This window comes from Diceros bicornis, chromosome 21, assembly GCF_020826845.1.
Source record: "Diceros bicornis minor isolate mBicDic1 chromosome 21, mDicBic1.mat.cur, whole genome shotgun sequence".
NCBI classification, from domain to species: domain Eukaryota; kingdom Metazoa; phylum Chordata; class Mammalia; order Perissodactyla; family Rhinocerotidae; genus Diceros; species Diceros bicornis.
In genome coordinates, this window is record NC_080760.1 from 51,402,424 (window position 1) to 51,428,087 (window position 25,664).

Here is a 25,664-nt window from a genome sequence, read left to right on the forward strand (position 1 = left end):
TGCTGAGTAGAATATGATGGTGACCAAGATGTACATCAGATTCCCAGCCTGGGGAACTTTTACTCTGTTGGTCGAGAAATAGACATTAATGTGTGATTTTCACTAGACTAGAGTGCAACTTCCCTGAGAAAGAGAGGAAGGAGGCATGCGATAGTGTGACACTGGGGATGTCAGGGGTCCTGTGGAGTAAGTCTGCAGGGCAGGGTCCCAGGAGCAGGGAAGCCCTTCTACTGTCATACAACATCCAGAAGGATCTGGAGGAAAGGAAGGTGGAAGAAGAGAGGGAAGGGCAGAAGGAGGAGAAGTCACGGGCCCAAGGAGAAAGATCACGTCGAGGCACGCAGGTGAGAGAGAGCGGGGATTCTGAGGGAGTGGATGAAGCCTGCGGGGGCTGGAACTTGGCAGGCAAGCAGGTTGTGGTGTGAGCTGATGCCAGAGGGGCAGGCAGGGCTGGCACTGGGGAAGCTGTGTCGGCCAGGTCCATGTTGGTAATTAAAATGTTTTTGTAACAGAAGCAAACAAAAGGATAAAACTGATCTAAAACAAACCACCAAACGACAAAATCTCCTGAAAACCTTTTCTACAGAATGTGTCTAAGATTATCCCCCTTACGGATCTCAGGAGAAGTGCTGCCACCCAGTAGGTCTGCAATAAACATGGGCTACTTCCTGTTACAGTGCTTGCCTCTCCAGGCTGGAAGTACCTAAAACAGAGGTACTGACCCACCATTTCTTTCAGAAAGCACCAAGTCCCCCCCGCATTTGCTTGCCTGCTGTCTCCACATCCTCCTGCCAAGTTTCCCATTACCCACTGTCAACTTGATTTTCCTCTGGACATTGAATCCTCATTGCCTTGGCCAATTTCTTTGTGGATGAAACCTTTGTTTTCTTTCTTTCTTTTTTTTTTTAATTATACTATCAGCTCAGCCAGCAACATTAGGGCTTTTTGAACTATTAATCAAATCTCAGAGCATCACTTCTCAAAGGAGGTAGATTCTTGCAGATGCCTTTCCAAGCCCCTACAACCGGGAGGCACGGGCTTATGGTCACCATGAGACCCCATCTGACAGGAATCACAGGCCCTGAATAATGGAGAATGTTCCTCTCATTTTCTACTTTGCACTTTACCCTCAGATCTATTGAAGGAAGTATCTACAGATCAATGGATTCATTCATTCACTCATTCAATAAATAGTTACTAAGCTCTGGTCAGGTTTGCACCCTTGGCCCTGGACCCTCCCTACCTATCAGTGGCCCCACCTCTGTTGTGTCTTCCCAGGGGACCCTCTTAGGGCAGGGACAGGAAAAGCTCTTTTCTCCAACATCATCCTGAGTGTAATTCATCTAACACTCCTTGGTACTGGGCACACCCACAGCCATTAAACCCAACAACTCTGTTCATGCACCTGCTTTGGCATCTGTGGTCATCTTTCACTTTTCTCCCCGGTACAGCTCATCAGGAGGCTGAGCTCTCGGCAGCCACGAGCACATTTCTTTCTCTCTGGGTTCCTGTCCACTCACGATCACAAGTCCATCCCAGTCACTCTGGGAGCCTTCTCTAAGTACCAGCAAAAGTTGTTTTTCTCTTCATCTCGTTTTGTAATGATTATGAAGCATCTGAAAACTCAAGTGGCAACACACCACAATCCCCCTAGGGGTCACCTGGCGATGAGAGATCTTCAGCAGCATCAAGGAGGGAAAATCACGCCAGGAAGTTGAGATGGTTAGAACACAGCAGGGCAAATTGTGTAGCTCAAATGCTGTGCAAAGATGTATGGTGTCCTGAGACTCAAGAGGAGGGTTTAAAAGGGCTGTGCTGTCTCTCAGGAGTGATCAACAGAACATCACAGAGCCCTCCACAGGAGTCCTATCAGGAAGCATTATGAGCCCCTCCTAGAGCTGGCCCTGTGGGGTGCTGGAGATTCAGAATCTTCTGCCCCGCAGGGAAGCGGGAGGGCAGGAAGTAATGGTGTGGCCCAAGGGTTTTGTTAGGGCGAGGACGATTGTGCTATTCTGAACAGGGGGATCCACCGTGGCCTGGAGGGTGAGCAGGATTTAAATCAGCAGAGAAATAACCTAGGGAAGGTCCACACTGCACCTTGCCCTGTACCCCATTCAGTTTCCTAAGAGTAGTAAATGCCTGCAATTCATTTCCTTAGGATGAGAATTCAGGAGTCTCAACAAACCCAACATACCTATCTCTAACTTTTAGCTATTTTTTTTGTTCTTTAAACCTTATTTTTTCTCCTGATTTCAAGGGGAAAGGCCTCACTTAAGAAATTCAAACTCGGTTTTGGAGATCCAGCTTGATTCTGTTGTGAATTGTTTCTGTTGATTTTCACTTCTAATGGCTTATTTTCCCATTGTAGCAGTGTCCACTCAGAAAAGCAGGAGCTGCTCTGAATATTTCAAGCAGAGAGGGACCCAGTGCAGGGATTTGGATACAAAGGTATTGGAAGGCCTGGAGAAGGAGGGGGCGGGGGGTGTTGGTGCTGACGTGGATCCGGGAAGGGGCCACTGCCCCAGGAGCATGCAGCTGCTGTGGTTCATCTGGAAGCACTTCCAGGGCTACCGGGTGCTGGAACTCGCTACTGGTGCTGAGCACGAAGCAAGGATGCGGCGGAACCACTGCTGAGGCTTCTGGAGCCCGATTTACACACTCTTGCTGCTACAGTAGCCAGAGGCACCATCAGGAATGGCTGAAAAAAAGGAGGTGGATGTTCTTCCTTCCTTCTGACTTCCAGTCTCCACCAGTGGCTTCCATGGACAGAAGCTAATTGGAACCCAGCTGGTATGGGAGTCTGAAAACACAGGGGACTATGGAAGGGCAGGGATGGAGCCCAGAGCCAACAGACAGATACCAAGCACATTCACGTGTTTTGAATTTTTTCCTGAGAGTTCGTATTTGGTTGAACATAATCTGTGGGATTCCTGAGGACATGAATTGAGGATGCTCTCCTCCAGAAAGGATTTACATCTGCTCCTGATGAGTGTCTGGGGGTTCCACCAACTGGAACTTGTCTATCCTTCCCTTTCTCTGATGATGCACCTTGACCTCCTGGGGAGTCTCAAGGCCAGTCCTCCACTCAGCATGGGCACACAGCCGAGTCTCACTGTCCGAACTGATATCGGTATTTGCCTTGGAGCTGCTCCCACTTGTTACTCTGTTTTGAGGTCATTGATTTCTCTCTCTCCCATCCTCTCTCCACCCCTTTTTTGGGGGTGAATTTTCTTTCCTACTTTTTTGTGATCTAGGCAATACATTCAACATAGATGTTTGCTATGGTTGACCTAGGATCTTCTTGTGTTGTATCAGAAGGCTTTTATGGAATATCTAATCCTCTACAAAAGATTTGCTGTTTTTAATTTAATGCAGTAACTTTGTTACAATTCATATTGTCTGAGGAGCTTAGATACCCCTTCCCTACAGTTGGCTCGCCTCCCCCTGCCCCAGGGTCTATCTATGCATCTCCGTTTTTCATGACCAAGGCTCAAGTCGGGTCTGGATGCAAAGCCAAGTTTCTTGGCCAAGTGGCCTTAGCTCCAGAGCAAGGTGCCATCCCTTGGCTACTATCTTCTAAGTATCTCTGGTCTTAGAGAATGTACTCAGAGGACAACTAGTACCCCCACTGGGGCCTCTGCTTAGACTCTTTTTGCTTTGTTTGCCCTACTCTGGGGATTTCATATTTGTTGGACATCTACTGTGCACCAGGCAATTTTGGGGAGTGCTTGGCTATTTCACCCAGTCCTCAGGGCTGTGTGAAGTGTGTTTATCAGTGGCATTATATAGAAGTGACAAGTGAGACAGGAAGAGTTTGCATGAGATGATCAAGGTCATGGTGCACACGCTGCAGGTGGAATGCAGTCCTGGAACTAGTTTCTTCTTCATCTTGCCAGAGAAACAGTATCTGCAAGGTTGGCAGGGCCCCCTTGGTTGCAAGATTGAGAGCGTGCTCCCTGCTTTTCTCTCACTTCTGTCTCTAAGCATTGGACACTGTGGACCACTATTATCAATTCCTGATGGGGAAGGCAGGGGACCTCAGGGCTGTGTTTGCTCAATCAGAATCCTGGGCTCCTGATGACTTTCTCTCCTCCTCCTTGAGTCTAAGCTAAGGGATAATTGATAAAACACTGTAAAACAAGATTCAGACAAGGAAATAGACAGAGTCATTCACCGCAGAAGGGGGCTTTCTTAGGACTTGAGACACTCTTTGGGCTAATTCTCCATGTCTTCATTTCCATTACTCATCCCTTTCAGCAACACCATGAACACTGGTTGTTAAGTTTCCTATTTTACAGATGAGAAGACTGAGGCTGAGAGAGGAAAAGTGACCTGGCTGAGATCCTGCTAACCTTTTGTCTCAAGGAGCCCAAAATCAAGGCAAGGGGAGTAAATGTGCTCAACTCTGGGGTTGAGCCAAGATTCAAACTCAATCTTTGGTCTCCAATCCCATTTCTCATTGTGCAGTGCTGCCTGTAAAAGGCAGCAGGTGACTCAGGAGGATCAGGGAACTGCCAGCTGGACTCTCTGCACCTCCATACCCTGCTGCTATATGCTCTCATGAACTGCAAAATTTATCAAATATCAGCTGTATGCTATTTGCAACTTTTCACAAAATGTCACAGGCAGAGCCAGCTGATATTAGCCTGAATCTGAACAAACAAGTTGGCTGAAAAGTGGCTGGATCAAGGTAGCTATATTTAGACTTAGGGAATAACAAGTCTTAGTGGAAGATTGGGACCTCAAAAGGTCATCTATATGCATACTCATTAACCAGGAATCAGACTATTGGAAGACATTTGTAAGGCAACAGACAAAGATACTAACAGAATTTAGGCATAAAATATTCATCATATAGTCATTTAGAAAAATGATACTGAAATTAAACTATTCAAAATAATGGAAATGATTAAATATATCACACTATATGGATTAAATGGAAGACTATGGAGCAATTAGAAAGGTTTAGCTCCCAGTGTAATTAATGAAATATCAACATATTTGTAATAAAAAATATAAAATGCTAAATAGTCTCAATTTTGTTTACATAAATACACAGAGAGATTGTAAAGAGAGGTGTTTATAATGAAAAAAGGAAAGAGAAGAGACGAGAAATGGAAAGGAATGAACAAAAAAGAAGGAGAAAACAATTTTAAAAAGAAGATAACTCACCAAATGTTGTGTTTATATGAGATCTAGTGGTAGCATTACTGGACTATTTATATTCCTGTACTTTTGGTTTTTAATATATTCTCAATGCACAGGCATACATTTTGCAATCAGAAGAAATCCACCCAAAGAATTGACCTACTGAACAAGAGACACAGGAGCAGAGATGCAGAAAGCCACATGTCCTGGAGTTACCTAACTCACAGGAAAGGCTCAGGCACTAATCCCGATGATGTATCTATAGAACAAGAACTCCAAAAAAGCCCCTTCACTTGGCCTCTGGGGAAGTGGAAGATGCTGGCTGGATAAAACTATTAGGAGAACATATACAACTTAATAATCTTCCTAAACAAATTTAGTTTGAAGGATGTCTGGCAGGTCCGTATGAAACTTAAATTAGTGATTCTTAAAGTAAGGTGGATCCTGAAACATCATATAGTTTATTCTTTAGTCTTCAAGGCCATTTACTTTAAAATTAAAGAAAAGTTGAGCAAATCTGTATTTATTACATATCTGTATCCATGAGAAAGCTGTTTCAAAGGCCAGAATGTTCAGCTCCACCTGTATTCAACATGAAAGAAAACTTTCTAACCCAGTTGTAGTTCTAGCTTCAAGTACAGCTTCATTCACAGGCTGAGGGATGAAACTCCAAACTCTGATATCTCTTCTGGCTCTCCCTTTCTCTAGCTCGCTTTGATTACTCTGTAGACAGCCCAAGGCTCTTTCTATGATAGAGAAATGGAACCAGCAGTGAGATAGGAGAAATCTCATCCTAGCACTCGAAATCCAGGAGAATAGAGAGAGAAGACAAGTCCTTCCCTAGAGATCCTTGCCCAGGACAAAGGGATATGAACTAATCAGAACCAGGCCTGGAGCTGGAAGTGGAAACAATAAGCCACATGGCTGAGAATGTGGAAAAGGTGCATTTCTCAAGGAAAAGTAGGGCACTGTTGGTAGAAAAAGAGAGGATAGAATCCAAGGAGTCAACAGCCTCAAGAGTGCCATGTGCCAGGCTGGGAGCTTCATGCTGCTTAGTCTGTTTGGTTGAACAACAAAAGGGGGCCTCTTCTTCCCCAAGGGAAATTAAAACTCAGAAATCTTAAATGAATTTCTCACTCTTCAAATCGCAAATGGAGGGCCTTTCTCATAATGAAACAAAAATTTTGGTTCAGGTGAAAATATCCATTAGATACAGTTCCTAAATTAAAATACCAGCTTTTCCATAGACTAGTGATCTTGGTCAATTCATTTAATGACTCTGGGTCTGCAAGGTTTCCATTGAATCTTTAAAGTCCTTCTTGACCCTAAAACTCTGCTGTGTTTTGCAGTGAAGTTTATTTTCTCTGGTTCCTATTTAAAGACTTCAAGGTAATGATCTTCAGAGTCTTTTCTCAATGGAAGTTAACTGACCAGAAAGGAGAGTTAGATCATAATAGTTCCTCACACACTCCTGATTCGACTCTAAAATTCCACCATTACTGGTTGGTTCCTTTAGTTAAAGATCCTTTGCCCAGGCTCCTCAAATGCACAAGCCCCAGGAGGGCTAACATCCAATGCAGTGAAGGCTCCCACTGGAAGGATTCCTCAGACTATGCTCCTGGGTGAGAGGAGCAGTCTAGCCTGGTAAGAAGGGCGCTGGTCTGGGAACCCAGCATGCAGGTTCCCATGGTGGCTTTGACGTTGACTCTTTGGGGTTACAACTTTGCAGAGAGACAGAATCTCCTTACCTACAGAACATGGTTGCTGGCCCTGATTGATGCCAGGCATTGAGTACTGGGTCATGTGCTGAGAATAGAGAGGAGAAAAAACAACATGCTCGCTACCTTCATTGAGCTTGAAGCTGGGAAGAGTCAGGTATTTTTCACACAAATACATGTACACAGTGTTGAATGCCACAAAGCAAAGTCACCCAGCACTCGGTCAGGCCAGGGGAGACTTCCCGGGGGAAGTGGTCTGTGGGCAAAGTTCTGAAGGAGTAAAGAGGCAAAGGAGAGGAAAGACAGAGGGAGATACATACAAATGTCCTATCTTCTAGGTGCCTGCACTTTAGTGGGAATACTAATGCACATACCACACTGATAGATGGTAATAAGCAGTAAGAACCAAAAGGATGTTCAGGCAAAATATTATGGAAAGATTATAAGAAGCAAGATTATTCCTATGTGGAGGATAAAACACTTTGTGTAATTGGGAAGAGGAAACTGAGTTGGGGAACCTGATGATCTGGCAGGACATAAACAAGGAATAACAGAGGGAGGATAAGCACATCCGGTGGGTGTCACAGAACAAGCAAAGGTAACTACTTTCTGAGGGAAACACATGCCCAGGCTGAACCAGGGCACATCTCAGGGGAAAACTTGAAAAGTTTTATTTCAAAGACTTGAAGACAAAGCCTAGAAATTTGCTGCCAATGGATGCTTTCTATTCCATATCAAAACTCTCTCTGTAACTTTTGGCACTGTGGACCGAGACCTCCTCTTTGAAATCCAATCCCGTCCGTGTCCTTTTCTCCCAGTTCTTCAGCTGTTCCTCCTCAGCCATCATCAGGACCTTCTTTTCATCTGCTCAGCCCTGGATGGTCACCCTGCCCAGCAGTCCTTGGCTGTCTTCTCTTCAAAACCCACAGAGTCTCCATGCGTAAACTTAACCTCAACGTTGGCTTCCAACTCTGGGTATTTGCTGGTGACTCTGAATGAATTAACCTCAGCTCAGACCTTCCTGGGAACCAGCTCTGTGTTCCCTGTGCTGGGCCATTTATGCATTTCATCATCCTGAATTATTTTTAGGAATGGAGCTCCTTCTTCCCCCTGCCCCAATCTCCCAACTCAACCTTATGTGGAAGGCAAAGCATGCAAGCTTGAAATCAAGCCTTAGATAAGCTTTTTTTTTGGTCTGATTGCATAAGATACAGTATATTTAACATTTACAATAGTCACTGTTTGTGAGTGTTTGTGTGAAAAATACCTGTTTGCTCCTATCCCCTCCAACATTGTTTTTGGTTCTGTTTTTCATCTTAACTCTCCATGACCACTATTTGCCCTGATATTATGCAAGATTCTAAAATTGATTGAAAAAGAAAAGTTGAATAAATTTTAGTTTCTAAGCTCCATCTCTAATTACATCTAACAAATGCTCATACTCTTCTTCATGAACATTAAAGTTAAATATGAAGCATGGGAAGCATGCTGAAATCACTCATAACACAATATGATCATGACCCGGGATGTCGTCTGTTCTCAAGTCGTTGCACAACTGGGTGCTGAGTGATGCAGCAGCCACACCTGGCATCCGGGCCCCTCACGTGGGGCTGCTACTGAGTGTGTGCCTTCTTGCACAGTGTCATGTGATCAGATTTGTGCATGCCGGATTAAAGACTGGTACATCTGCCTCATCACTCCCACAATGACAGACGGTTGAAATATGGGCAGAGAGAACAGGAAAAGCTTAGCATACCTTGGCAATGGTGATGACGAGGAGGAGAGCACCGACCTTTGAAACTACTACTGCTTCAGGGGCTTGCATTACCCACTGGAACCTTCAACGTGACCCTGTGAGATAAGTTCTGCCCTTGCTATCATTTTCATGTATCGTTATCAGTTACATGTAGAAACTGAGGCACCCAGCACTTGTTTCATTCTTTCAAAGAGATGGAACCAGGATTTGAGCCCAGATAGACTTTAGAAGTTGTGCTTTTAAATAGGTCCTCAATCTGTAAACATTCACTAAAATAGTAACATAAACATTTCATTCATTGCATTTAAAAAAAGTTTAAAATATTTAAACAGTAAAATTGGGATAACGTGTGCAGTACCCTAAAAGCATGTCCACAGAACACTGGCTGGGCAGCCCCTGAAGGTCTAAATTTCTCACTACTCTGACAGCATCAGTGTGAATGACTGATGAGGGCTGGGTGCATGAAGGGAGTGAGGTTTGTTAGGAGGTTGAGCCCACAAAAGAAGAACATGAGCTTGAACCAGAGGATGCCAGTAGGCATGCAGGAAAACTGAGAGATCTGAGGAGGAGGAGAAAGTCTCAACTGATAGGACTTGAAACTGGATTCAATGTAGAGGTGAGGGTGGGGAAGGGGCTCAAGGTGAAGCTCGGGTCCATCGTGCTGGACCAGTAGGGTGGTAGGGCCATTTATCAACACAGCTGATTTATTCCTTGGGCCGCCGCTCTCTGCAAGTCTTATTCTCAGCACTACGCGTACAGTAGGGAACATGCAAGACCTGCCCAGGCTCCAGAACCAGGCTCACTGGGCTCGAATTCTGGCTCAATGATTTACTATCTGAGGGAACTTGAACAGGTCCATAAGCTTTTCCATGCCTACGTGTCCTCTTCTGTAAAAAGGGAACTATTCATATAACTTATCACCTAGGGAAGCTGAAGTGATTGAAGGACATTCATAAACAGAAAATATTTAAAATATTCTATTTCTTGGCACACAGAAAGCACTCAGTAATGATTTGCTGAAAGTAGCATTATTATTAAATTTTAGAGGTAATACAGACAATAAACAAATACATAATAAAATTAGTTCAAGCAGTCTGAAGAAAAATAAAGCAGAGTAAGAAACTGAGTGACAATAGGAAATCTGATAAAAAAATAAAAAACAAAAGTGGGTGAGAGGGCTCTCTGAGGACGTGACATTTGAGCGGAGATCTGAATTCATTGAGGGAACAAGCTAGGCGAAGATTGGGTCAGAAACTACCAAGTTTCCAGGTGGAGAAATTTCCAAGTTCAGAAGCTCTGAGTTGGGAATGAGCTTGGTACATTCAAGGAAGAGTAAGAATGGTGGGGAAGAGGGGTAGAAGATGAGTTTGAGAGGCGAGTCAAGGATTAGATCACACAGGGCCAACCAGGACCTGCTAAGGAGTTTGTATTTTGTTCCAAGGTATGCAAGAAGCAATGTGATGTGGTAGTTAGGAGCCAGATTGCCTGGATGGGATCCTGACCCCATCCTTTATGAGATGTATATATCAGCAGCAGCATCTGTAAAATGGGGATAATAATAGTACCTACTCCATAGAGTTGTTGTGAGAAGCAAGAAGAATTAATAAATGCAAAGAGCTTAGAACAGTGCCTGGTGCATATTAAGCATTATATAAAGCATTAGCTGCTGCTGTTATCATTATCATCACCATTATCATCATCATCATCATCGTTAGAGAGTTTTGAGTAGGGGTCCAACATCATCTGAATTATCTATAAAAAATATCACCCTGCCTTCTGTGTGAAGGTGATAAAGTTCGGCCTTTGGTAGTGGTGAACAAAAATGAGTTGACTCCTCAGAGTGGTGGAGAGAGATCATTGCACTGGACGTAGACGGAAGAAGCTGACTTCTCAGGCTGGATGGTTCTGTGCGTATAGATTCCAAAGTTTCCCTGAGAATATGTGTGTGCTGGGTCAGGCTATGTAAAGACTTAAAGTATTTACTGCCTATCCAAAGTGGAAGTACTATTACAGGAAGAAAGAAGAAAGAAAGAAAGAAAAGAAAGAGAGAGAGAGAGACAAGGAAGAGAAGGGGCGTGGGGAGGAGAGAGAGAGAGAGAGAGAGAGAGAAAGGGAGGGAAGAAAGAAAGAAAGAAAGGAAGGAAGGAAGGAAGGAAGGAAGGAAGGAAGGAAGGAAGGAAGGAAGGGAGGGAGGGAGGGAGGGAGGGAGGGAGGGAAGGAAGGAAGGAAGGAAGGAGGGAGGGAGGGAGGAAAGGAAGGAAGGAAGGACGGATGGAAGGAAGGAAGGAAGGAAGGAAGGAAGGAAGGAAGGAAGGAAGAAAGAAAAACAAACAAAAATTCCAAGAAATTCTGAGTAAAAGCCACCCTATTCGGAGATAATGCATTCCTCATTGCCTCTCCTTGAGATATTCTTAACTAGCTAACAAGACAAAATGGGAAATACTATTTCTATAACCATCCAAATACAATATAGATATGAAAAAGTGAGATAGGCATCTTCTGTTAAATTTCCTGTATGAGAAGTTTCAACAAAACTTCATCTTTGTACCTCTGGCTGTAATTGGACAGACGCATTGAAGGCCAATTTGTGGGAAATCCTAACCTAATAACCCCACACTCCAAGTCAACCCTACTCTGGTTTACAACATATCTTGTACAAGATATTGGGCTTCTGTGGGAGAATTTTGCTCTGTGTGATTGCCTCAAGCAATAGTTTCCTAATTTTTCACTGGGGACACACAAATAGGACAATGAATCAAAGGCACTCTATAAAAACCATGAGTGTCTTTGATTCTTGATCTTTCAGGAAGTAAAAATGGTTGGGAGGACAACACAATCTACTCAGACACTGAGCTGGGAGCTCTATGTCTGTTAATGGATTGATGCCACCATTTCCCCAACTTCAGTTATTCACATAAAACTTGCATGATTTTTACCATATCTCCATACCATCTCTACCAGCACTACAAAATATTTCTTTTTTGCAATAATTTGCCTTGTTTTAAAATGTATTTGAAAGGGAAATGTGATATAATTCTCTTAAACAAAAACTAACCAAGTGTTACTTTCCATCCATAGAAGATATTGGTGAAAACAAGTCAACATTGTTAAAGTCTAGCCAGACACTTGTGATAGCTAGTGGAGTTGATCCTGTGCGTCCTCTCTCCACTAAGAAGGGAGATTAGCAGAGCTTAATGATAAAGATTTGTTAGCCTAAAACACATTTTTGCCTTGAATTAAACAGAAGTCTTGAAAGAAAATTTAAAAAGAAGAAACTTTTCCATGGGAACTAATATTCCAGAGCATTTTCTCACAGTTCTCCTAAATTCATCTCGATTATTCCCAACAGCACCAAGGCAAAGAGGCTGCGAGTGGGAGAGTAAGTGTGGAAAGGCTCTTCTTTGCTAGATACAGACCTAGGACTGTGCCCAGTTCAAAGGCTACCTTTCTCAGCATCCCTTTTTCTCCAGGTGTGGCCATATACATAAATCCTAGCAAATGAGATGTAGGAAGACCGTCAAAAGGAAGAGGCTGCACACCCTTTCCCTCTGCTTCTCCTCTTCCCTCCAGCCTCTGGCTCAGATGCAATGGCTGAAGCTTCAGAAGCCGGCCTGGACCCTAAGGTGATCTTGAAAGTGGGAACTGAATAACAGAATGAAGGTGCAGAAAGACAGCTGGAAATCAGGTCCCTGATGGCCACATGGGGCCACCAGGCCAATGTGGTCTGCTCACCTCTGGATTTTAACGTGCGTGAGAGATCATCTTTTAGCTGGTTTAGGCCCCTATAGGTCATGTCTCTGTTACTCACAAATCCCATACAACTATTAACCAATATTGGTGCTCACACCACACTGCGGGAAATGCAAATTTAAGCTTTTAAGTGTGCTGTGAGGTAGGAATTAAGATCCTTATCCTACAGATAAAAGATCTGAAATTCAGAAAGATCAGGTGACTTGCCCAAAGGCACAAAGACCATGAGAGACTGAGCCAAGATGTGAGGCCAGCCCTGTCTGTCTTCAAAGCTCCTGCTCCGCTCTCTATTCTGTCTCTGGCAGAAAGCCTGATTCATCTTATTGTCATGATCAAACCTGGTTCTTAAGAGAAATGGTGAAATAGGAAATTTCACTTTTTTATTATTCAAATGAAGCACCAAATCAAGTAGTCCAGTAGTTGTGGACTCTGCTACACGTGTGGGACACCCACCCATCCCCTGGGACTGTTTTATGCCATGGCCACCACTGGCAGGAAGCCTGGAGTCTACAAGTTGCCTAAGGGCCTAGAAATGGTTGAGAAAGAATGGGATCCAAAATGTAAAAATAAAACTGCAAAGTCAAGCTTCATAAATGTTTAATTGAATTTCCTCAAAATAATAGTATATGGGCCACATTTAGTCTTTATAAAAATTTCATTACATTTGCAAAGACTTTGGAGGTAGATTTTCTTACTTTGCAATACTTCCTGAATATGCAGAAAAATCACAACCATTCCTGAATAAAGAGTTATTTGGAGCTAATTAATTTCCAAATTACGTTTTACAGAAAAAAAATGTACATTCAATGTAGGAAATCGGTATATTTTAATATATTTCCTAAGAAGTGGGGTGGGGTCACTGAGAGTGAGTGTACTTGGGACCCAATGGAGGTTGGAAATGGGTCTAGGGACCCTGTGTGGATGGTGCAGAATCTCCATGAGCAGAGATTTGATGCTTAAGAATGACCTTCTTCCCTCCCTTCCAGAGGTTCTAATATGCCTGGTCTCTCCCCATGCTCTCTCTTGGATTAAAAAATAAATCTGCATGTAATGGAGGCACAGACTCCCTCATTTGACATGTGAGAATACTGGACAAGATAGAATTTATCATTCCTCGTGGTTAAAAGAGAGCCTGTGGCCGAGCCGGAGTAAATATCTGGGAGACTCTACACCAAGCAGAGACGGCCTTTCTGCAGTTCATGGACGTGACTATTCCACTTGCCTAACAACCTTGGTTAGCTTAAAAAAAAAATATTTCTTTTCATGATTACACTGTTTTCCATCAGCACCAGAGGAAAATTCAACTGCTAGTAGATCAAGAATACAGACTCTCTGCCACAAAGGTCCATCCCCAGGGACCTGTCTTTCATGTTAAAGTGTTAAGACTTCAGAATTTCTTCTTATAACCATAAGTCATTGAGGGGAATAAACTAAATCATCCAATTATCCGTCCTTAGAATCAACTTATTAACTATGATGACAGAATTTCAAGGTTCTCAGAGAGCAGAAAGTTTATCTTGTGCATCCCCATGTGACTTTCCAGTATTTTCTCTGCATGTCATCTTGTCTCGCTTTTGGAGTCTGACTTAGAAGGTCTGGGGGTAGGGCTTAAGAAACTGATTTTCGAATCCCTAGGGGATTCTGTGAGGGGTGGTGTTTGGACCACATTGTGAGAAACTCTGGGCTATAGGGTGTGGTCCCCACATGCTGAGGTTTGAGGGGCTCCAGAACAGCCCCCCATCATTCTAGATATCTCCCACCTTGATACTCCAAGTTCCATGCACCATGGTTCATTCTCAGACTCTCAGAGATCATGTGGCCAAATCAGAAAGAGGTTATCTTGCCTCTTCTGGATACTTTGTTTTTTTCTGAAATAATCATCAGGTTTTTGTTTTTTTTTTAAAAAACAACAGTTTAATGACTATTAATTGAGAGCTCAAAACAGCATGCTTTCCCATTGAGATGCTTCCTCTCAAAACAACCTGTTCCGCTGAGCCTTCGAGAGCTCACTGTGTTTTTTAATTGCATGGAATTCAGCCTCCTTCTTCCTTTCATTCTCTGGTCCAAGCTCTGTCCTCGGGTCTTTCATTCACTATTCAATAAACGTACCTGGCACGTTAACTATGCTCCAGGCACTCTGGTGGGCACCAGGAGCCAGAATAGAATAAAGCAAAATGCTGCCAGGGCTTCCGAGTGCAAAATTAAGCATCCTCTTCCACATGGAGGATTAATTTACATCCCTAAGTATCCAAAAACAAATACTAACCATAATAAAAAGCTTCTTTATTTTAAAAAGACTGGGATGATTCTGAATAAGTGTACACTATATTGCAATGTTCTTTTCATTGGCCTCTATCTCACACCATGTTGAAAACCCTGTGTGAAACCTCCAGTGATGGGAAGTTCACTGTTTCTGAAGACAACATCCGTGGCCGGGCATCTGGGGGTTCAGAGAGCTCGGGAAACAGTGCCCGGCACACAAGAGGCACTCAAGAAACATTTACTGAACAAGCAAAAAACCATCAGGGCTAACATTTCAGTCCATGTAAATTTCACCCATGTCTGCTGATTCTGGCTTCTCTAAGGAAACTAAAAATAGCTAGCATTTATTGAGGGCTTATGATGTCAGGCTCCCTTCTAAGTGCTTACACAATGTTAACATTTTTCATCCTCACAACAACTTCATGAAGAAGGTATTATTGTTATTATTATTATTATTATTATTATTATTCCCATTTTACAGAGGAGGAAGATGGGGCCCAGGGAGGTTATTGACGAGTCCTAGGTCACCAGTGTGAGTGAGACCCAGCCATCTGGTTCTAGAGCCTGTGTGTGGTGCTCTAGAGACAGAGGTTGTTCTCTCTTCCATCCACAAGGAAAGCTGCTCTGAAGTTCCTGTTACATCTTCTCTGGCACGTGCTTCCGGGGCCCTTCACTCTCCCCTCACGTTTCTCTCTAGGTGTGTTTGCCTGAAACAGGGCTCGCCAGGTGCAAGCTTCCCCCACACAGGTGCAGGTGGTGGTGCTCCTGCCTGATGAGGAGCAGGTAGGGAGCTGGGGGCCCAGGAGCCTTACCCAGTGTGGAGGGGACTACCAGGGCGGGTGTGTGACGCCAGGTGGGCTGAGGTCCCAAAGACCTGCTGGAAGGACTCTGCTCACCTTCTGAACAGAGAAAGATTTGCACGGATGAGCCCGGGCCTGAAGTCAGGATGCCTGGAAGTCAGGTGTGCCTCACAGAAGACAGGCTCGGGAAGGGAGCCCTCGGGCCTCCCCAGGGTGGCCTGCCCTGAGCCCTGAGCACCCAAGGCCTCCCTCCTCCAGAGTCCTCATCACTCTCATTGTGATTGTCACTCAGTTCCTCAGTTCCCCACCCCAGGCTTTGAGCTCCATGAGAGCAGAGTCCACCATCACGCTCTGTGTCAACTGTGCCTCATACACAGTCCCGACTTGTGGGAACCAGGATTAGATGCTGAGTATGTATCTCAGAGTGTGCTTTAAATGTGGGGTAGATTCTGAAATTATTCTTGCCAAACGTTATGCAAGGAGGTGATATCCTGGTGTGTGTGTGCACATGTGGGCTTCCAACGTGACAGGAAGTAAATACCCACATGCATTACCTTAACTGATCCCAAAACAGCCCTGTGGGGTCGTTCTATCACTATGATTCAATTTATAGAGCACTAGACACAGAGGCTATGGCAAGGGTCATAAGGAACCCAGGGTGGAGGCAGCTCTGGCTAACTCCACATTATATATTATACATAATATATATTTCCTATGTTATACTTCCTGCTTCCTATGTTATAACTAACTACTATGCCACTTCTAGTGGTTTCTGGATACAGATGATAAAGCAGCAGCCCCAGAGATGAGGACCTGTGTGGATAACCAATTAGGGGTATGCTCCAGTGAGACCAACACGGACATGAGGAACACAGGACAGGGAATGGAGGAAGACAGGTGTGGGCACATTTCAACAGAGGTCCCAGGAAGGCTGTGCCATCCTAATCCTGCAAGGGACTCTGGAGTATGGTTGCCTCTCAGCTTGCCCCATCCTGAGACAAGGAGCTGGGCTTCCATATCCCTATGCTAGTAATCACTGGTTCACAGAAGGGATTGGGGGTAGGGATGGGGACGGTGGGATTCAAATTCCCAGGCAAGTTCAAGTTCAAATCTTGGATAAAGTGCTTCCAGGAGCCTGGGGGCGGTCCTCCAAAACAAACTCCCCCTCTCTCCCCTCCACCCTTGCAGGTGACAGTGACTGAAAGCACAGTGAAATGGGGCAGGAGAAGCACAGAAATGGGGCAGGGGCAGCGTGGGAGGGGATAGGTCCTGCGTGTATACAGGTAGTGCGAAGGACGCTCAGATAAAGAATCAGTAATTCTGAGAGGGGCAGGAGACGGCCCTTAGAGAATCTGCATAAATTCTTCCTGCCAGTCCAGTGAACCAGAGGGGTGAACGGGTGAGGAAGAAAGCGATACGCATTCAAAGCGGAAGGAACGGCAGGAGCAGAGGCAGAGAGCTGGGAACAACAGTACAGGAGACTGAAGAAAGCTTCCAGAAGGAGGGCTTGGAAGTCAAGAGAATTTCAGATTTGATCTCAGGAACAAAGGAGAAGCGATAATCCTGGCTTGGCCTCAGAGGGAGCTGGGTGACTGGATCAGCTGGCAGAGCAGATTCCTGGCCTGCACAGGAGTCAAAGGTGAGGGATGCTGGGCTTCAGCGTTCCTGAATTGACTGCTGCACTTGGCTATAAGATGGGAGAGCAGCCTTGAAGAGATGGCTTATTCAGGCCTGTCCATCCTGACAGCCCTGAGCAGCTCCCTCATCTGGCCCAGGCGGGTCCTCAGAGCCTGGGGGCTGAAGTATTTTACCTGCTTAATATTCTCCATGAAAACAGGCATATTTGATATTTAGGTGCACTTTAATGGACCCTGAAAAGAAATTAGATTGATTCATTTGAAGAATAAATGTCTCTCCCCGCCCCCTACGTGGTGAAAACTCTTAAATGCTTCCACTTAACGGAAATGGAAATTATCTCTCAAAACATTAATAAAACTAATCATGGCAATTTTTAGACATTTCCACAATTTACTGTGCTATCTTGTCTTCTGCTTTGATGAGCAATGACTAGCAGATGCTTGTTTTGTGCCTAATCATTTTGCACAGACTCAATAAGCTTGAACAGCTTCCTCCCCCAGGTCTGACTTCATTGATCATCCCCCTAAGGGGGAAAAAAAATTAACACCTCCAGGTAGGAAGATACTGCAAAAATCTATTAAATAGCACCATTTTGGTGGAAGGAAATAGCCAAGGATGAGTATACTTAACGTTTATTCACAGACATAGACAAGCCAATTACTGGTAACCCTGAACTCAGAAGAAAAGAGAAAACAAATCTGTGAGACCCAAAAATGTAAGCAAGCCTTTGAAGTAAAGCTGAATCACATTTTTTAACTTCTTACTTCTGGTTTCTCTTCCTGGAATACCTTAACCTTCACATTTTAATTGACTATCATTCATCTCTGTATCTTTCAGGGCCAATGTGATATTATGATTTGTAATAAGGAATATATATTTGATCTTTGTACTTGTTTCTGGCAGCGAGCTCATAAATCCCTGGGAATTCCCTAAGTGATAAGAGAGGAGAAGGTGTCTTATGTTATGTTAATGAGACTTTTGGAAAGGCTCTGAAGTTGGGGGCTGGTTGCCCCAGGAACCAAGCTTGAGATTAGAGGGTTGGAACTTTCAGTCCCACTCCTGAATCACCGGGGAGGTGAGAAGGGCTGGAGATTGAGTCAATCAGCAATGGCTAATGATTTCATCAATCACGTGTATGTAATAAAGCCTCCATAAAAACCCAAAAGGACAGGGTTCAGAGAGTTTCTTGGTTGGTAAACCCATGGAGATTTTGGGAGAGTGGCACACCTGGAGAGGGCATGGAAGCTCTGCACCCTTTCCCCACAACTTGCCCTGTGCATCTCTTCCATCTGGCTGTTCCTAAGTTAAGCAACACGTTTCTCTGAGTTCTGTGAGCTGCTCTAGCAAATTAACAGAACCCAAGGAGGGGGTCATGGGAACCTTCAATCTATAGATGGCAGGTCAGAAACCCAGGTGACAACCTGGACTGGCGATTAGTGTCTGAAGTTGGGGTGGGGGACAGCCTTGTAGGACTAAGCCTTAACCCGTGGAATCTGATGCTATCTCGGGGTAGATAGCGTCAGAATTGAGCTGAATTGTAGGACACCCAGGTGGTTGGATAATTGCTTGGTGGTGTGGGAAAAAACACACATGGCAACTGGCGTCAGAATTGTAGCCTAGTACTTTGGTTGGCTTGTAGGAGGCATCTGAAAAATTTGTTGAACTGAAACAAATGTTGACTTGGACCAAAATGGCATACAACTGACTGACAAGGGTAAGTACAGTGTATATTTTGGGAATAAGAGAGACCATTTGAAATCAATTATATATATACTATGTACATTTATGTGTATATGCATTTATATGTATAGATACTGATACATATAAATAGATGATTTGAAATCAATTATATATACATATATGTATTACATACAATTATAAAGATATGTATGTACATATGCACATATATGTATGTATATATTGTCGTGTGTATATATGCATGATATACATGTATGACATACATATATATGTCATATCTTATGATTACTAAGAATAACGAAAGTAACATTCAACTTGGATACTGAGACACAAAAGGAAATTTCTGAGACTCTCCATCAGCCTTTATTACGGCAAAGCATGGCCCTTGTTTCTGTTCTGTTCTATCTCTGCTGCATGACTCACTGTGGGCAAGCCAGCTCCTGTTGACAGGCCTCAGTTTGCAACTGTGAGATGAGAGAGTGCTGCCCAGCTCTGCCTTGGACGTGCAGACTCCTATCTCCATAAGGTGTGCAGTGCTACAGCAATATGAAAACCTCTCACAGTCTGCGTCATTCCCTAAGGCCAAGGTGTTCGCACAGCACAGCGTACACCAGGCATCAGCACACCCTGCTAGTCATAGGCTGGGTCCTGAGCCTGCTGTCCCAGCCACTCCTGCATCCCACTCTCCATCCCCATCAGTGTCCATCCTCCTGTGTCACCTTCAGACTTAATATGCAGCCACATACTTCCTGGTCAACCTCAGCTTCCCTTCACCCATGCTGTGGGCTCCTTTTGTCTCAATTATGCAAATCACCCTTTTTAAACATCCCCTCTGGATCACCTTCATCTTGAGAACACCTCTGTTGGCTCCATCTACCAGCTTTCCTTGAATCCGTGGTAAGATTTTTTTATTAACTGATAACAACAGCTGCATTTTATTTTCCAAGTTATGTACCAAGCACTGTGCTAGGGCCTTCACCATCATGCTCTGAAAACCCCCAGCAACTGTAGGCAGAAGGGATTATTAGCTCCATTACAATAAAAGGAAATTGAAGGCACAGAGGTTGAAGGGTTTGCCCTGGCACATGTGGCTCTCAAGTGAATGAGTGGGGTTTTAACGTGACTATGAATCTAGGTCCTTTCTGCTGTAGGGCCTGCCTCCTTAATAATCAGATTCCTCAATCTAACATTTTCCCAATTTCACTGAAGTTAAAGGAGAACAATAGGAAGATATCACAAGGGCCTTTTCCTTTTGTATTTTAGAACAGCCGAGGGATGTCCTGGCCTCAGAGCATTATCAGAGGATTACCTGTAACATACACTTTTCTCTTTTTGGTAATGACCAAGACCTTGTGGCCTTTAGACTAATACTGAGCACAAGCGCCTAACCTGCCCCACTGTCCCCACATCCACACAGAATTAGCTCCCTCTGTGCCCTGCACCCAGTTCCAAGAGCAGATCTGACACTCTGTTACAGTTGTAGTCACCTGTTATCGTGCCTGTCCCTTCTGTAATGCTGGGATATTGCTAGAATGCCCAGGGGGAGGATTGTTCCTAACTGATGGGAGCTCAGATCCTGTCACAGTCTATTCTAGGAGATAGGCAGGTAACTCAGACAAGAACAAACCATAAGTTTTCTGGAGAAACCTTCCCCAAATCACCTTTTAAAAATGTATTGCAAAAAAAAAAACACCACAATGGGATGCAGGTTATGCCTCCATCTCACATGGGGGATTATTATTTTTTTTCTTATTCACAGAATCTAATCATAACATCTAGCTTGGAAAAGTCAATGAGAAATTGTTGCACACCTAGAGAAGCAGTATCTAAATCATCTACATAATCGAAACACGTTTCCATAAAATGTGGCTACCAGAGAACAGTTTTATTTAAAAAAAGAACAAAAATGTATAAATCTGTCCCCTAATTTATGAGACAACATCTCGTGTTTGAAAAGTGTCGGTTTTATGTCATCAAAGTGCTTTGATTTCATCTGGCTGTGCCTTTGAAACTAAATCAATCTGCTCGGTATGACACAATATGGCCTCCACACCTGGCCCACAGCTGTTTCTCTTCTGATCTTGGCCTGTTCCTATCACCCACCACACCAGATCTCTCCTTGTCCCATAAACGCCCTCGCTCTGGTCAGGTCTCAGTGATATTGGTCACGTGTTACCTCTGCCCATGTCATCCTTCCCTACCTTTGTCTGCGGGGCCAACTTCTGCTGGTCCTTCCAGGTCTCATTCCAGAGGACCTTCCTCAGCAAAGCCACCTGGCTCCTGGCATGGGCAGTCCTGTATGGCCCTACTGCTCCATTTGACAGTCATCTCAGTTTCCACCTCTACTGTATTCATGTGACACTTCTGTCTCCCCAAGAAGACTGGGAGCTCCTACAGGGCAGGAAGGCAGCCTTTCATCCCCAGGGAAGTGTCCCCTGGGACCAGCATGGGGCAGAATGCTACTAAGTAACAACTCTATGCATAATAGCATCACTTATTCTAGCTAATGGTCATTGAGAGCTCACCATGTGCCAGTACCATTCTGATCATTTTCTTGCATAATTCATTCGATCTCTACCACAAATCTATGAGGTAGGTACCTCTTACCATCCCCATTTTATAGGTGAGGAACCCAAAAAACAAACTAGTTAAATAACTTTTCTAAATCCATGCAGCTGAGAATTGTCAGAAGTAGGATTTGAACCTGGAAAGCCCAGAGCCTGTGGCCCTCACCACTACTGAATTCTGCCCCTCTAGACACAGCAAGCTTTTTCTATTTCTTTTTTAGAGATAAATGGAACAAAAAATCCAAGCTAAAGAATTTGTCCTAACAAGACCACTCAACTAATGAGCGTCAAAGACATCATTGGATCCCAAGTGTTTTGACTCCTTCTGGTTCTTTTTCAATGTATCATACTTCATTGTCTAAACATGTATTTTTTTTCCTTTTTTTAATTTTAACTCAGAAATACATGCAGGTAATGGAAAATATGTCTGGCTGATCGTATGCAAATATGACTGCAAAACTCCCTCCCATTGCTGTACACACAGAGGGAGCCCCAGGAAGGGGTAGAGGATATTTCCTCTCCCATTGAAGCCGGGCTGGCCTTGAGACTGGGCATGACCAATGGAATGTGGGAGAAGTGACTCTGTGCCAGTTCCCAACCTGGACCTTAGAAACCCTGGAATCTTCTACTTTTTCTCTGTGTGAACTGAGATACCATGTAAGAAGTCACACCACCCAACTGAAGACAGAAGCTCAGCCGTCGCCTTAGGCGGTCCAGCCACCACCTCAGCTAAGGGATCAGACATGTCAGTGGAGACATGTCTGATGTCATGATCTTGGGTGCTCCATCCTCCCCTGAGACCTCAGCTGAAAGCAGCAAATGCATGACCATACCAAGCCCAGCCAACTGAAAACATCATGAATAAATTGTATAAGCCACTAAGTTTTGGAGTGCTTTGTAATGTGACAACATCCAGCTGAAAATAATATAATTGGAAAATTCACCTCGAGGAAGAAATCAAAAATGCTATCTATTCCTCACCCATGGAGTGACCTTACTGTAATTATTGCTGGTCTCTGTGTTAGCATTCTGTTCCAAGTATCAGGCTCGAGAAAAACTCAAGGGCATAACAATTGCACCACAATTATTCCTGTGTCAAACTAGACCAAAGAAGAAAATGGCTTTTCCTGCCCCGAATTGCATTTCATTTTTCTTTTCTTTGTCTCTGTGCAGCACCATCACAAGTCCTCCTCTTTCCAAGGTGCTTGCTGGGCTCTGCCAGCTCTCGGAAGCCCAGCAGGCCTCTGTCCTCACAGTAGGGGCCCGTGCTCCCAGAGAAGGCTGAACCTGAGACTGGAACTGAGCTCGTGCTCTGTAGTCACAGGGAGAAGCGGAGTCCTTGTCGGAAAGCTGGGGATGGCTTTTCATCAGCTCAGCTGGGCATTAGTACCAGCTGCTTTCCAGGTCTCACCCCCAAGCTTTTCACTTGTCCCTGAGAACAGGCTTCACACTAGCTCCCACTAGCTTCACACCCCTGGTCATACGACCACTCACATATCAGACTGATTGGGCACTTGCTTTGTGCCAGTTCCTGTGCCGTCACTTTTACATGAATGCTTTCTGTAAAATATAAAATGTCCGTTTCGTTTAAAATCTCTAAGACGAGACATCTACGGAGAACAGATATTTATCCTCAGTTTTCAGGTGAGGAAATGAAGCTCAAGTTGCCAATGCCTGAGGCCACACAGCTAGTTCACGCCATGTCAGGGTTCAAATCCTCTACCAGCTCAGTCAGTTCCATGAACCTTCTTCTGGAAGAAGTTGGGATAGGGAGGGGGTGCGACACAGGCGGTAGCAAAGGAGAACTGCAGGCTTCCTGAATCTACACAGGGCAGGGCATAGGAGAGTGAGTGATCACCAGTCTCAGATTCCTGATTGCCTTCCCGCAGAGAGGAGGAGAGTGGAGGAGAAGAAACACATTGGATACGTGGCGATTGCACTATTATTTAATGCTTAACTTTGCCCCGAGTCAGAAGAGAGGCAGGTGGTCAGCAGTATCTTTCTCTTTCTAGATCACAGGCTCTAGTCAACCTGTGGCCATAACCCCTCGGCCTCCCCTTGATGTCCCCTGTGTGGTCCTGAGTAGCCTCCTCTGCCCCACACCTCCCACACCTCTTCCACGTGGAGCCAAGCAGACCACTGCGTCTACACTCGCAATATGTGGCTATTCAACTGCATGCAGTTTTACTTGCCATAATATTGCCAATAATGGAGTGGTCTAACTACCAGGGCAATTCCAAATGAATTTTATGAAGGGTAGCTATGACCAAAACTGTCAACTCTATTGGATTTGATTTCTATAATATTCTTGGCTACCCTTACTTGTATAGTTAAAGTTAAGCGGATTTTCCATAGTTCTTTTTATCTACTTATTTTCTCTCTTCTCCATCCCTAAGTGTTTCTCCTTTTTTTAGAGTCTAGCTGATCTATACATTCTCCCAAATTTACTAAGGTGAATATTTCTACTAGAATATAATCTTCATGCCTACCCTTATTTCTTATGTAATAAGTTTCATATTTCTGACTCAACGTTCTGTTACGCTGAGTACCTGCTGGAAGCCTTGGATACCCACTAATACACCAGCCTCCCCAGATTACAGCCTGAATTGTCCTTGGCAATCCTTCTCCCCAAGCTAAGAGTGTTGCTTTTGACCTCTTGTCAGGCATGGAAAGTGCTACCACAACTGCCTACTTATTCAGTCCCCTATACCTAGCTGATTATGGGATTCTCTTTGACAACTGGCTTCCTCTTACCTACTTGCTGGATACCATTTCCCATCCTCTGCCTCCCTGACTTGACTTTAGCCAGCCTCCGACAGCCAGGTTTATCCCCAAGTGCCACTTGCTCCTGGGAAAGTGTGTTTTCCTCCAGCCACTTTCCTCTTGCAACAACGTACACACAGGGCCACTCCAACACTGGGTCTCCATTTCCAAAATTTACTCTGCCAACATTCAACAATGATTTACTGAGTGCCTCTATGTACCTTGCACTCTGCTATGCCCTGACATACAGTGACAAATGAAGGTTTACTGGTGGGGAACAAGCCCCCCACTGCCATCCTCCTGCTCACCTGTCTGCCCAACGATGGAAGCGCTCAATCTGTGGGGGATCCTTGAGGACACCTTCAAGGTCACTCGGATCTGGTAATACCTAAGAAAAGAGCAGAGGACAGGCTGCTGAAGATCGGACTGCTTATTGTTTTCTTATTCTAAAAATACCTAGACTTAATCCTAAAGGTCATAGGGAACCACAGAAGTTTCTAGGCATGCATGATCATCTGTCATCAAAAAGAGATCCATTCTGTCAGCACAGTAGGGGAGAGATGGGATGGGGCCAAGTTGGAGACAAAAAGTTCAGTTCACTTGAGATCATACGAGACACATACAAGGTTTGTGGTGATGGGAAAGGGAAAAAGGAATAGATAGGTAACATAACACAGGTACATTAAGCAGTGTGATTATTCTTTGGTCAGAAAAGTCCACTCTGCAGGAAAATAGGAGCTTTAATGCGTGGTGGAAAATCCATACATAAATTGAGCTGCTATCATGTTGCGACACAAACACTTCCTTTAGAAAGACAGCAGCTGAGTTGCTAATCCTGGAGGTATTGCCAAACACTTTCCTCAGTATATTTCTGTGCCTTTATTGTGAATATGTCATTCCCATTTCCAAGTTCCATCATTTCAGAATATTGTGCAGGTTCCCATGCTGTCAGTAAACTCTCTGATCTGTCCTCTTTTGCTACAGGTGCAGAAGCATCTTTTGAGTTTCTGTGCCCTGCAGTTAATGACCCTTTATTAGCACTTGGGAACATTTCTGGCCTCATAATTGTTCTCCTTTTCCACTGATTTCAAACTCACTGTGAAATGGAATATGAATAAAACAGTGAAATAGAAGTAAAATAGGCCATGAACATACCAATCTCCCATGGTTCATTGAGCTCATGGCTGGGGGCTATTCTGCTATTAACTCTGTTGCTGTTGCACTCTGAATATGCTCATAGAATGTTTCTGTTGACAGCCTCGTGTTTATGTATATATGGTGAATTGAGAGGAGCACTGGAATTGCATTCATGTTACTTGGGTGACATCATTTGAGAGCTGTGTGACTTTGAGTACATCACACAATTCATTTGGACTTGTTTTTGTATCTGTAAAATGAGGATTAAAAAAAAAAGGTACCTGTCATGACTTCTGCTTCCAGGAAAGATGCAGTAGACATACTTTTCCCTATTCTTCCCGCTAAGTGCAACTAAAAACTCTAGACAATATATATAAAACAAACAAAAGAAGATTCTTGAAGATTGAGAAGAAAGCAAACAGTCTAG

The 25,664-nt window shown here is 44.1% G+C and overlaps 1 protein-coding gene across 1 annotated transcript in view; it reads right to left on the reverse strand.

Moving 5' to 3' along the window:
• Window positions 1-25,664, reverse strand: part of FAM135B (family with sequence similarity 135 member B) — a 334,906-nt gene that overhangs the window by 121,803 nt on the left and 187,439 nt on the right. Inside the window, exon 2 of the mRNA XM_058564982.1 lies at window positions 24,409-24,488. Within this exon, the coding sequence (XP_058420965.1) occupies window positions 24,409-24,488 (80 nt within the window). The remainder of the gene's footprint in view (window positions 1-24,408; window positions 24,489-25,664) is intronic.